The following is a 13,835-nucleotide window of genomic DNA, read 5'->3' on the forward strand; positions in this document are numbered from 1 at the left end:
ATATTTATTATCCTTGGGTTTTTTTTTTTAATTCTAGAATTCTAGCTATTTATTTTTGTGTATAAAATGAAGATGCAGTCTTTGGATAGACTTAAATGACACAGAGACTACTATAAAAATCAGACCTGCAGGACACTCACACCCACCCGAACCCCAGAAGTAAATAACACCTAAAAAATGTCTGCCTTGATTCTGCTTGGCTAGACTTTTGGTTTTCACTCAGTTCTCTTTTATGGTTCTGTTCTTGCAGGACATGGTATGTCAACTGTCCAGGCCTCAATGAGTGCTAAACAGTCAGAACTGGGGATAATTCAGGAGGTACATCACTGGCACAGCCCAGCTAGAGAATCATAAGATATATAAAAATTTTTCTTAATTAACACTTGGTGACATTGCCACTTTTTCCTTCAAAGATAGTTGCCAATTAAAGAATTCCTAAGTCCTGATTTATGCCTTAATCAAGCATCTATGTTCTGTTAGATAAAAATTTTTAAAAGCACATAAAGTAGGAAGTAAAATGCCTGTTTTAATTATTCTACTGCCTCATGTTCACCTCCAGAATCCCAACTCCATCCAGAAAATGGGTTTCTCAAAAGAGTGGCTAAAATGGAAGTAACTTACAGCAGTACCATCTTTGGGTAGGTAAGGTAGAAGAATTCCTGGAGAGGAAGGAATAAGAACAGAGACTGAGTAGCCCTTTGAAAGGGAAAATGTGCTTTTCTGTTTACCAGTACAATTAGCGTAGATACAGAGGACTGAGAATTTTCAGACATTATTAATAAAAAATTGCTCTGAGAAATTTTCACAATATATGTCAAAAATTTAAGTGGGCATATCTTTCAGACAAGAAATTGTATTTGGAATGTTATCTTAAGGAAATAATAAGAAATCCATGCAAAGAGGAAGCTATTTATATTAAATAAGGGGTTGGCTAAATTATTATACGTCTGTGTACTGCAATAGTTTGCAGGCAGTTAAGATTATTATGGGAGGAACGTTGAATGATTGAAAAAAAAAAAAAAAAGGTCTCTACATATCTTTAAGTAGAAATATTGGGTTGGCCAAAAAGTTTGTGTGTATTTTTCCATAAGATGGTATCAAGAATACCAATGACCTCTTTGGACAAACTGATATGTTTATGACACCTTGTAAACAGTATAAGTATTATCAAAAGTTTGTTTAAAAGTACCCATATGAATACACACATACAGAAAAAGCCTGAAAATGTTACTCTTTTGCTTTCGTCTATATTTTCTGTAGTACTGTTTTTGTGCGTTTTTTATACACTTCTACCAGCAATATCTATTATTTCAGTAATAAGAAAAAACGTTCTATGTTATATTTTAAAAACACAAGGCTCAAAGGAAACTTAGTGTGGAACAGAAGAAAGAGCACAGGAAGGGCCTGGGTGCCCATCGGGCCTCTATCACTCATTCCTGGGTCCAAGCAGAGCAGTGGACTTCTCTAGACCTATGTTCCTGTCTTTGGAAGTAAAGATGGTGGAGTTGGTGTGGTGAAATTTAGAGACAGCAAAACAAACGACAGATAGCCAAGAGATATTTTTGAAAGGCCCTTTCAGCAGAGGCTAAGAAGAGCACAAATGATACATCTTATTTCCTCAACCATAAAATAAGGGGAAATTAGTTTTACTAATGAGAATACTTCAACATGTGATTGAAGCAAGTATAAAGGTCAAAAGAGAGCAAGTATTTAGTGAAATAATACTTATTAGATTTTTTGCATTTTCTTCATGTAGTTTTGCTGGTGACCGGAATACAATCTAATCAAGAAATGACGAAGAAAATGAAAAGGCCCAAATTCAGTAAGTAAAGCTGCAATTCCTCATGAGTACAAAACTTGTGTCTTCAATGTGGAAGACTGTTACACTTGTCTCAGTTAATTTGGAAAGTTTAGGGGTTTTTTTGTTTGTTTTGAGGTTGAGTTTTATTTTCTTATCTCAATTACTTTGCACTCAGACTAATGAGTTATGATTCTTAGTACCCTTTTGACTGTAGCCCACCAGGCTCCTCTGTCCATTGGATTTTTCGGGCAAGAATACTGGAGTGGGTTCCCATTTCCTTCTCCAGAGGTTCTTCCTGATCCAGGGATTGAACCCATCTCTCCTGTGTCTCCTGCATTAGCAGGTGGATTCTTTACCCACTGAGCCATCAGAGAAGTCCATTATTTGTTGTCTATTTTATTCCAAAACGCATTTGAAATACAAGTTATTTTAGGGTAGATATGTTTCACTATATTAGAAAAATTCAAAATGTACATACAAAGCCAGACAACACTATGTCTCTATGACTAATCTGAAGTAGGCATTTTTCTGCCATGGAAATGCTGTCTCAATTCCCCATACCAGAAAATTCAGCCTGGCTAATGCAAAAATCCAGCAAAGCTGCCCACCTTCCAGCATGCCCTGGGATCAGTAGGTAATCTCACAAAAAATTTCACACCCCATCAGTGATAAGATGAATAATTAATTTCATTTTTGGCTTCTAGTTAAGATTAGACAACAGAAAATCCAAAATAACCATAGATTAAATAAGACTGACGTTCCTTCCTCTCTCCTATAAACATAGTCTAGGCTTTTATGGACGTTTCACAATCTTAAGGGACCCACACCCCTTCTATTTTGCTGTTTTGCTTTTTCCAACATGGCTCTCAACTCATTGTCCAAAATAGCTACCCCAGCTCCATCCAGCATGTCCACATTCCAGTCAGTAGGAAGGGATGAAGAAGGTTACATATTTACTCCCTTTAAAGATAAATCCAGGAAGTCAAATACACCACTTCAACTTAAATATCATTGACCAGCATTCAGGGAGAATAGAAATGTCTTGATTTCAAGAATCTACGTGCCTCCTAAATGCAAGATGTTCTATTATTAGGAAAGAAGAGAAAATAGATGTGGGGAGGTGACTAGCAGAATGGAACATAAATGGAAAATCTCACACTCAAAAATTCTGAGCACACTGAACTACCTGGATGTGAATTTGTAGACTTGATGGAGGCTTGGATTAAGGCATATTTAAGAAGGACCATAAAAGAAAGACTTTAGGTACATTCACTGTTCTGTGCTCTCTACAACAGAAACTTCTATTTAGGCATTAGATTTAGGTGCCTTGAAATCAGCAACATTAAAATTCTGAAATAGAAAAAGAGATGTTTCACACAGCATGTTTTTTTCTGTTTCTTTAAGCCAACGACTTCCTGTTGAAATAAGACCAAAAGGGCAGCCATCCACAGCCTCCTAGCCTGAAATACTAAAAAGGAATTAGTTGTTTATTTATTCCTGTCAAGGCTGAGAGCCAAGAGAATTGGCCCAGGGGCAGATGTGTGTTCAAAACAGTGATTGAGCTAATATGGAGACAAATGCACACCCAAGTATGAATTCCTTTGGACTGTTTCCAGTATCTTCATTGACTCATATACAAAAATCATGAAAGATTCCATGATTACCATGACAACAGTTTTCAGTGACTATGAAAGTCTGTGCTAAATGACCCAAGGGGAAACCTCTTAGAGAGATCTCAAATGGATTGAATTTCTGATATGCTAAATTCTAACCTTATTCACAAAATCTCCCTAGTGATACAGCACTTTTGAGTCAATATATGCATGATGTTTTTTTTCTCTAATTAGAAACTCTGTCACAGTCATTTAAAAAGGAGGGAAAGATAGATGCAATGAAAGTAATAGGATATTCCCAAAGTATGGTGATATCTGATTCTTTACCTCAGGAGTACTTCCAAATTGTAGTCTATAGCTTGAGGCCAAAGTAATTTTCATTTTTTTATATTCAACATTGTTAATCTGCCGCCGGGGCAGGTGACTGATAGCAAGGGAGGCACATCATTCATTCATTTGACAAGTGCTGATTTGGTGCCAGCCAAGTACCAGGTACTGTTAAACACTCAGATACAACAGTGATTGAGACTCAAACTTTGCCTTCACAGAGCTCAAAATCTAGAGAGGAAGAAAGACAAGTCACCAGGCAACTATGATATCTTATATAAATGCTAGGCCTTGGGAGCTAAAGGTACTCCAAGAATATAGAGAAAAAAGTTATGTATCTGGGAGGGTTTCCTGGAGGAAGTGACACACCAACACTGATATCTGAAGGCCAAATAGGGATTGATCAAGTAAACATGAAGAGAAAAGAGTGTTATAAACAGAAAGAAAAAAAGCATCTCCAAGGCCTAAAGAATAGAAAGAGCTAAAAAATTAGTTTAGTATGACCGAGGTTTAGAGCCGGAGGCAAATGTGTTGAGATGAGAGATGGAGGGGTAAGCAGGCACCAGATCACAAAGAGCTTTGTTACTGTATCCAGCAATCTGCAGTTCAGCATGAGGGCAATGGGGAGCATTTCAGTGCAGGTTGCTACTGCTACTGCTGCTAAGTCGCTTCAGCCATGTCCAACTCTGTGTGACCCCAGAGACGGCAGCCCACCAGGCTCTGCCGTCCCTGGGATTCTCCAGGCAAGAACACTGGAGTGGGCTGCCATTTCCTTCTCCAGTGCATGAAAGTGAAAAGTGAAAGTGAAGTCGCTCAGTCGTGCCCAACTCTTAGCGACCCCATGGACTGCAACCCACCAGGCTCCTTCGTCCATGGGATTTTCCAGGCAAGAGTACTGGAGTGGGGTGCCATTGCCTTCTCAGTGCAGGTTATTTAGGCTCAATTAACAGAAATCCAAGGGCAATTTAAGGAGATTTTGGCAGGACAGGAAGTATCTTGCAGAACCCAAGGCTAGAAGGGCAGATGGAACTCACTGGACTGTACCCCAGGCAGAAAGACCCCCAAAATTGGTGCCCCTACTCCTCTCTATATATCTGCCTCACTGCCCAAGCCCCCACCCGCCCACCCTATGCCCCGCCAACTCTGCTTCATGCAGACCATGTCTCTCAGTCCTGATTTCAAATCCCTGGGAGAGAAACTCTAACTGCAGCAGCGTAGGCTGGGAGGGTGGTTTTCAAAGAAGGGTAGAATGATTAGGGTTGTGTTAGGGAAGTAAAACAATCCTGGCCAGCAAAAAGCAACAAAATCCCTTTGTCCAAATATATGAAGAGAGAAGAGAGAGAACACAATATATTAGTGAGTTAGTATTACACATAGACACGTGCCTACAGATAGGATGAAAGTAGCTACCAAGTCTCGACAGAATTTCACACCAACAGTGAAGTGGAAGACAGAACAATTACAACTTCTCTTAATTCCAGGAAAGATAAATGCATGTACCTGCCGAGTGTCTTTTGTATACCCAGAGAGCCCTAAGCTCCTTCTGGAGGCAAGTATCTAAGGATCAGAAGTCTGGAGACCTTGCAGTCTGATGCCTGGTGAAATTTGAGAGCCGCTAGATTAGATGTACGTAAGGTCAGGGCTGCTTATCGACGTAAATGTGAAACCGTGTATTCTTTCAGTGCACTCTGTGTCTTTCCTGGCCCACCTTCAATTTTCCCTAGTGTTTATTCAGGACTAAAAGTCTTCACCAGCCAGAGGGCTCAAGGTAAGATAACAAGGGGGAGGTCATTTGAGAGTTTTGCTCAGGGAACAGGCTACTGACACTAATTTGCATGTAGAACTCCTTTCAGCTCCTGAAGACCTAGTGATCGGACATGGTGCCATGAGTTGGCAGAGCCGGATCTGAAATTCAGGTCTCTGTGAGGCTCAAGCCCAGATGCCTTCCTAGTGCCTTGTCCCAGACTAGCCAGAATTTAGGAAGGAAGTATCTGGTTGACCAAAAAGTTCATTTGGGTTTTTCTGTACCATATTTTCAGAGAAGGCAATGGCAACCCACTCCAGTACTCCTGCCTGGAAAATCCCATGGACGAAGGAGCCTGGTGGGCTGCAGTCCATGGGGTTGCTAAGAGTCGGGCACGACTGAGCGACTTCAATTTCACTTTTCACTTTCCACTTTCATGCATTGGAGAAGGAAATGGCAACCCGCTCCAGTGTTCTTGCCTGGAGAATCCCAGGGACAGGGGAGCCTGGTGGGCTGCCATCTATGGGGTCACACAGAGTCAGACATGACTGAAGTGACTTAGCAATACCATATTATGGAAAAACTTGAATGATTTGTTTTGGTTAACCCAGTAGCTGTTGTCTAGAAGCAGATGAGGTGCTAAGATAATCAAGTGCTAACCAAATAGGAAATAAAAGAGAAGAGATGTGGGACAATAGAGGAAATTTGGGAAAAGGAGTTTCTTCCTTTGACTTGGCCTGAGACCTTGGGCCACACTTGTGTATCTCTTCTGTCTCTGCAGAGGGTTACTGTTACTTTAAGTAATTGGCACTTTCTCTCCTCCTTACTTCCTCCGCTTTCTCATTTCTTTTTCTTCTCAATTCTTTTTCCTTCTATTTCTTTGGTCTACCCATCACCTCCCAGGGGCCCTTTTGGATGTTGCTCAGCTTTATTGGCAGACCTTTGAACCAAGAAGGTAGTACATGTTGAAAATAATCTCACACGAGGGTTTTACAAAAGGGAAAGCAAAGATAAAAACAGTGGAACTAGTGCTTACAGCTCTGCTCCTCCCACTCATGTATGACCATTCATTCCAGGCCAGTATTTTGCTGTCATGTACAGAGTTGTATTGGGTACAATTTTCTTCTGTCACTTGGCTTATCACATGACCTTACTTTATAAATCAAATCAAGTCTGACTCCAAACTGCCAATTGCCAAGGGCTGAGATATTAAAGTTCCCCCATTAGTGGGCTTCCTCCCACCCAGCTCCTGTCCTCAGGAGCCTTGTACAATCTACAGCATTCAGGGAGAGCCCCTGCACTGTTCAGTGTCCAAACCCATGTTATTCCTAGAAGCTGAATAGCTCCCCTGTTTCATAAATGGTGGGATCTTGGAAATGTGGGGAAGCCTCATGCCTAGGTTCTACCCAGAGGGGCACCACCCCAGGTATTGTCCCAAAGTGGTGCTCGCCCAAGGCAGCTGTTAGGGAACAGGGGCCTTGCCCTTACTGGGACCTACCTGCTCACTCCCATCTTCCAGTCAGGGAAGGTCATTTTCTTTCCATCACTCTTTGGACTGGCCAAGCCCAATCCCCTCAAACAAGGAGTATTTAGAGTACCTAATTCCCAAAGCCTTGAGGGAGGGTTGCCAGGTAACCCCTTCCCTCTCCCTTGCAACCATGAGCCCCAAATAGGAGAAGACAAAAATCTGACTACCTTCTTGGAACAGTAAGAGGGGAAAATACAATAAAAATAAGCATAAGTTAGTATGAAGAAGGAAATGGCAATTCACTCCAGTAGTCTTGCCTGGGAAATCCCATGGACAAAGGAGCCTGGCTGGCTACAGTCCATGAGGTCGCAAAGAGTCAGACATGACTGAGCGCACACACACAAATGTCTTAGTAAATTACCCTGCTGTATGGTGCCGAGTAAAGCTTACCATACTGTACAAAATGAGAGTTTTATCAAGTTGTTTTACACAGGTGACTTTTTCAAGGCTCTCATTTTCCTGCTATGTTTTGGAGCCATAGATCCAACCTTACCCACAGGCACATCACTGATATATTTAATCAGCATAAACCTATTCACACAGCTTCTAACAAATGGCCAAAATGCGGTTGCATTTTTCTTGATCATTGAAGACTGCAAATAAAGGTTGAAGGATTTAGTTGTGTTCATGAAACTCTTCTCCTAAAGTAGTCAAGATACCTTGTGGATTTTAAGGATTAACTTCATTTATGTGTAGATTCCACCTTCAAAAAAGGCTTTCTCTTCAACTCATGAGCTTTTTAGCCCATACTGTAATAAACACATCATACTTTTCCCCATAAGTTATGGGGAACAACTCTAGCAAAGTCCCTGACTGGCAGAATTCCTATGCTAGAAAGAGAAAAGCTCTTAAGTTGCAAAATCTCTTCCATAGCGTTTCTACATGTAAGGAAGCCCCAGGAGAGCTCCAGAAGCAATCAATTCAGTTCAGTCGCTCAGTCATGTCCGACTCTTTGCAACCCTGTGAATCACAGCACTCCAGGCCTCCCTGTCCATCACCTACTCCCGGAGTTTACCCAAACTCATGTCCATTGGGTCGGTGATGCCATCTCATCCCCTGTTGTCCCCTTCTCCTCCTGCCCCCAATCCCTCCCAGCATCAGAGTCTTTTCCAATGAGTCAACTCTTTGCATGAGGTGGCCAAAGTATTGGAGTTTCAGCCTTAGCATCATTCCTTCCAAAGAACACTCAGGACCGATCTCCTTCAGAATGGACTGGTTGGACCTCCTTGCAGTCCAAGGGACTCTCAACAGTCTTCTCCAACACCACAGTTCAAAAGCATCAATTCTTCAGTGCTCAGCTTTCTTCACAGTCCAATTCTCACATCCATACATGACCACTGGAAAAACCATAGCCTTGACTAGACAGACCTTTGTTGGCAAAGTAATATCTCTGCTTTTCAATATACTATCTAGGTTGGTCATACTTTCCTTCCAAGGAGTAAGCGTCTTTTAATTTCATGAAGTCCAGAAACAATGGACTTAGTCTAAAGTGGGGTCAGATGAGATAGTGTTACCCAGGTGAGAGATGTGGTGACTAACTCCAGCACATTATTGCCTGCCCATTCTGCAAAGTCTCTGACTTCACTGAGCACCTGATCTTACATAGGGTAAAATAAAATTGTGCACAGGAAAGCCTTCCTGGACCCAACAGCCACTGCCAGCATACCAAAAACCAGTTTACATGGCTCCAGGTACACTATACTTCCTCTACTGTTGACTTACTGCACATTATTATAAGGGCTTTAAATAAATAAATAAACAAATATATATATATGTAATCTGTCTTTTCAACTAGATCAAAATCACCATGAACACATAATTAGTGCTCATTAGGTATTTGCTGGATGAATGGACAAACAGCAGAATGAAACAGAACAACAGCAGTGAAACAAAACACTATAAAATAAAGCAAAATGTGGTAAATGCTACAAAAGAATAACAAGGGGACTACAATAGGATTCAAAGGGCCTCCCGGGTGACACCAGTGGTAAAGAACTCATCTGCCAATGCAGAAGGCATCAAAGACTTGGGTTCGATCCCTGGGTCAGGAAGATCTCCTGGAGGAGGGCATGGCAATTCACCCCAGTATTCTTGCCTGGAGAATCCCATGGACAGAGGAGCTTGGTGGGCCACGGTCCATGGGGTCACAGAGAGTCAGACACGACTGAAAAGACTTAGCATGCACATACAATAGGATTCATACTGGTTTCTTGAAGGAGTATTTGAGATAGGACATGAAAAATCAGTGGAATTTTACAGGCAGAGATACAGGCTTTCAAGGCTTTCCAGGCTTTCCATATATCATGAGTGAGATGGCATTGGGAAATAGTGAGTGGCATGATTTGGCTTATCTGTTGGGGCCTCATGGGAGATGCAGCTGGAAGATGGGTTAGGACTAGGTAACGTCAGTCTGAGAAGCTTTGTTCTTTGCCATTTTTTAGAGGGTGGAGACACGGAGAGTGTTCTGAGCAGGAACTCTACATGATGAAGCCAACAGTCAGCAAGATAAACAACAGCAAGATATTCCCTGCAGGCAGTGAAACCACATTCTGAAATATTTCCATTATATTGGAGTCTGTTGAAATAGTCTTAGCTTGGGGTGAAATGTATTACCTTTTATTCGCTTGGTTACCTCCAGTAAGTTAACCTTAATACCATGTAAAGCATGGAAATATTTTTGCAATCGACCTTGAAAGGGTGGATAATCCCCAGAGGTACTACCTCAGCATGAGGAGGTAACTGTTCTGCTGCTGCTGCTGCTGCTGCTAAGTCGCTTCAGTCCTGTCTGACTCTGTGCGACCCCATAGACGGCAGCCCACCAGGCTCTGCCATCCCTGGGATTCTCCAGGCAAGAACACTGGAGTGGGTCGCCATTTCCTCTCCAAGGCATGAAAGTGAAAAGTGAAAGTGAAGTCACTCGGTCCTTAGCAACCCCATGGACTGCAGCCTACCAGGCTATCTCAGTCCATGGGATTTTCCAGCAAGTGTACTGGAGTGGGGTGCCATTGCCTTCTCTGGTAACTGTTCTGGGACTTGGTTATTGATTGTATTGGAGCTATTGAAGACATATGGCTCTGTGCGTGTAGAATTTGGTATAGCACACAAACAGCTTCCTCACTGAGCTCATATGTTGTCAGCTATAGCAACTGGTAAGTAACCCACAATGTTTTCTTGCTCTTTAGGTGTTGGTACCAAGAATACACTTGGTTCCAACACAAGTGTCTTCACACAGATTGGTGCGTGTGCCTTCTCTCAAACCATGAAAAAGGAAGTGGATTAACTTCTAGTCCTCCTTCTGGTGTGTAGGTGAGAAAGAAAGCCAACTCTCTGCTACAGACTTTTACTTGAATAAATTCTACCATGGCAATCCTCAGAAATAATAGGCAAAGAATGCAAGGAAAATTGCACTAGAAGAGTTGCCTTGCAAGTGTTTGGGATAAATGCACAGATGTGTACAGATACACACAAATGCACACTAACACACCCACACAGACAACCTATTTACAAGATATTTCCTGTATTCACCCACTGCTGCTGCTGCAGCTGCTAAGTCACTTCAGTTGTGTCCGACTCTGTGTGACCCCATAGACGACAGCCCACCAGGCTCCGCCATCCCTTGGATTCTCTAGGCAAGAACACTGGAGTGGGTTGCCATTTCCTTCTCCAATGTATGAAAGTGAAAAGTGAAAGTGAAGTCACTCAGTTGTGTCTGACTCTTAGTGACTCCATGGACTGCAGCCTACCAGGCTTCTCAGTCCATGGGGTTTTCCAGTCAAGAGTACTGGAGTGGGTTACCATTGCCTTCTCCGATTCACCCACTGGTGGTTGTCAATGATCTTTAAGTTCAGAAAAGCCTTGCAGGATTAGAGCAGGGAGGCAACAATTTAGATCCTTCTCTTCAGTAGTGGGAGAAGCAACCAAGTGGAGCTGGCAAAGCTATGTGCCTGGAGCCCCAGGGTGCAAGTGCAGGGCCTGGCTCTGTTACTTGGCACCTGAGCTTGAACAAGCAAACTTCTCTCTCTGGAAAATAAGGACAATATACCTCTCAGGGTTTTGTAAGAATCAAGTGAAAATTGTGTGTTACAGTCCTTTCTAAATTAAAAGTGGGTTACTTTTAGGGACATCCTGGCGGTCCAGTGGTTAAGACTCCACACTCCAGACGCCACACCCCACACTGCAGGCAACAGGTTCTATCCCTGGTCAGGGAACTAAGCTCTCATATGCCTTGTGGTGCAGCCAAAAAAAAATTTTAAAGAGTAGGTTATTTTTAGACATACAAATTTCTGCAATTGCCCAAAAGCTGTGTCACCACAGGCATATTAACCTCTGTCATTCACTCACTCTTTTATCTGTGGTGTATGGATGAAGGTGTTTTCTCAAGGCTGACAAAAACACTAGCTTCTAGGGCCAATCTTTATAGGCTTTTTGACATGCTTAGAGCTGCAGCTTGGATTTATTTATTGAGGCAAGTGTCTGACTAGCTTTGTCTTTATAAACCCTTTTCATCACACATCCTAAGTTTCCCTTAACTGTTGCATCCAGAGAAATCTTTTATACAAAGGGGAAAATACTTATTTAACCCCCAATACTCCCCATGGAGGGGACTATGGAAAGGCCTTAAAGATTTTGGAATTTTTCCTCAAGGCAGCAAAAAGGTACTGATAGCTTTTGACCAAAGATTCAACATGCTCATCTAGCAATCACACTCCTGGGTATATATCTGGACAAAACTGTAACTCAGAAAGATACATGCATCCCTACGTTCATAGCAGCACCATTTACAATAGCCAAAATATGCAAACAACCTAAATGTCCACCAATAGATGAATGGATAGAGAAAATGTGGTGTGTCCCTGTATATATAATGGAATACTACTCAGCCATAAGAAGAGTTAAATAATGCCATCTGCAGCAACATAGATGGATGTAGAGATTATCATCCTAAGTGAAGTGAGTCAGACAGAGAAAGACAGATACCATAGATATCACCCACATGTGGAATCTCAAATATGACGCAAATGAACTTATCAGTGAAACAGAAACAGACTCACAGAGATGGAGAGCAGACTTGTGCTTGCCAAGAAGGGGAGGAGGTGAGTGAGGGAAGGGCTGGGCATTTGGGGTTGGCAGGTGCAAACTATTGTGTATAGGATGGCAGCTTCCCTGGTGGCTCACTGGTAAAGAGTCCACATGCCAGTGCAGGAGACGTGGGTTTGATCACTAGTCCGGGAAGGTCCCACATGCCTCAGAGCAACTAAGCATGTGCTCCACAAGAGAAGGCACCACAACAAGAAGCCTGAGGACCACAACTGGAGAGTAGCCCTCACTCACCACAACTAGGGAAAAGGCCAGGCAGTAACAAAGGCCCAGTGCAGCCTGAATAAATAAATAAAAAATTTTTAAAAATGATTATGTATAGGATGGATAAATAGTAAGGTCCTCCCATATAGCACAGGGAACTATACTCAATATCCTGTGATAAATGATAATTGAAAAGAATACATATAGGTATAACTGAATCACTTTGCTGTACAACAGAAATTAATATGACATTTTAAATCAACTATACTTCAGTAACATAGATTTTTTAAAAAAATTCAACATGGTCAAAGACTGTTTAAGCAAAATGGAAAAGAATCTTTGCAAAAGAATTTGCTGCCAAGGAAGAATTAACATGATCTGGTCACTGGTGTCAGGATCAAGGAGAAGGAAGCTTTCATCTTAAAATTTTATTTGGTGGTCATTTTGTTTCATTAACGTTTTTGCATGATTTTCTTAAAAATAGAATTTTACTCTAGTTGAATTTCACAATCCAACAAAATTAAGTTTCAGATCAAAACTGCTTATGCGTTAAGTGCTTTTATGTTATAATAATTCTTTCTCATTAACAGCCAGGAGGCAAGCTTATAACAGCCTTCTCTAATTGATGACATTTGTTTTCCCAAAGCAATGTGGTTTGCCTGGAAAACCACATTCACTGAAAAGATGAATGAAAAATAAGCAGGAGATTATAGAGTTTGATTTGGCCTCTACATCATTGGCTTATTGTATGTGACATCATCCAATAATCACTCTATTATTAGGTCAGGCAGAAAACCCAGCTTAGAGCAGAAATATCTGTAGTTGTGCCTCTAAGATCCCAATGTTGCATGAAAATAGAGGCTCAGACAGTACCTGTTTTGCTTCTGAGATCTGTACAGCAGACCCATTGCCTCAGAGAACAACATCTAAAAGTTATCTTCAGTTCTTGCCATCTGGGTTGCAAATGGTTCCCTTTTTCCTATGTCTAGTGCCAAGGTCCTCTGGGAAGAACTGATTCTGAGATGCCCTGATGTGAGTTCCCTCGAGAAAATGATAACAGCCCTGAAAAGGCAAGGTAACCTTAAGGAATCATATGAGGTGGGAGCAGAGCAAATGGCCAGGAAACAGGTCTCTGAGCAGCTTCCCCTCGAGTAGTTCTGGGCTTCCCCAGGAGTTCTGTAACTTCAGACCAGGGTTCTCTCACTTCCACTCACAAAAGTACACTCAGGAAGGAATGAAATCAAGCATATATAGCCAAGCACATTGGAAGAACAGGTTGCAATGACAAAGCATGTCTAAAGGTCAAATATTTGTTCAATATGTACAGAAAATTAAGCTGGAGTGAGCTAATTATAATTTCAGAGTGATGGCCAAAATCATTGGAAAATGTAATATCTAAATCCAGCCAACAAGAAGCAGTCATTTGCATCTTTTTGAGTATATGGAAATCACAGTTTATTCCTTTACAGTATTTTCCCAGTTATTTGTGAAATAGTCTGTTTTCTTGCAACCTTCTAAGAA

The 13,835-nt window shown here is 41.6% G+C and overlaps 1 protein-coding gene across 2 annotated transcripts in view; it reads left to right on the forward strand.

Annotated features, from left to right (window-relative positions):
- The window catches only part of VIT (vitrin), a 125,154-nt gene that overhangs the window by 38,428 nt on the left and 72,891 nt on the right, over positions 1–13,835 (forward strand). For both annotated transcript variants that reach the window (XM_040224630.1, XM_040224629.1), the window contains exon 3: positions 1,757–1,822. In XM_040224630.1, the coding sequence (XP_040080564.1) occupies positions 1,757–1,822 (66 nt within the window). The remainder of the gene's footprint in view (positions 1–1,756; positions 1,823–13,835) is intronic.

This window comes from Oryx dammah, unplaced genomic scaffold, assembly GCF_014754425.2.
Source record: "Oryx dammah isolate SB20612 unplaced genomic scaffold, SCBI_Odam_1.1 HiC_scaffold_25, whole genome shotgun sequence".
Lineage (NCBI taxonomy): Eukaryota > Metazoa > Chordata > Mammalia > Artiodactyla > Bovidae > Oryx > Oryx dammah.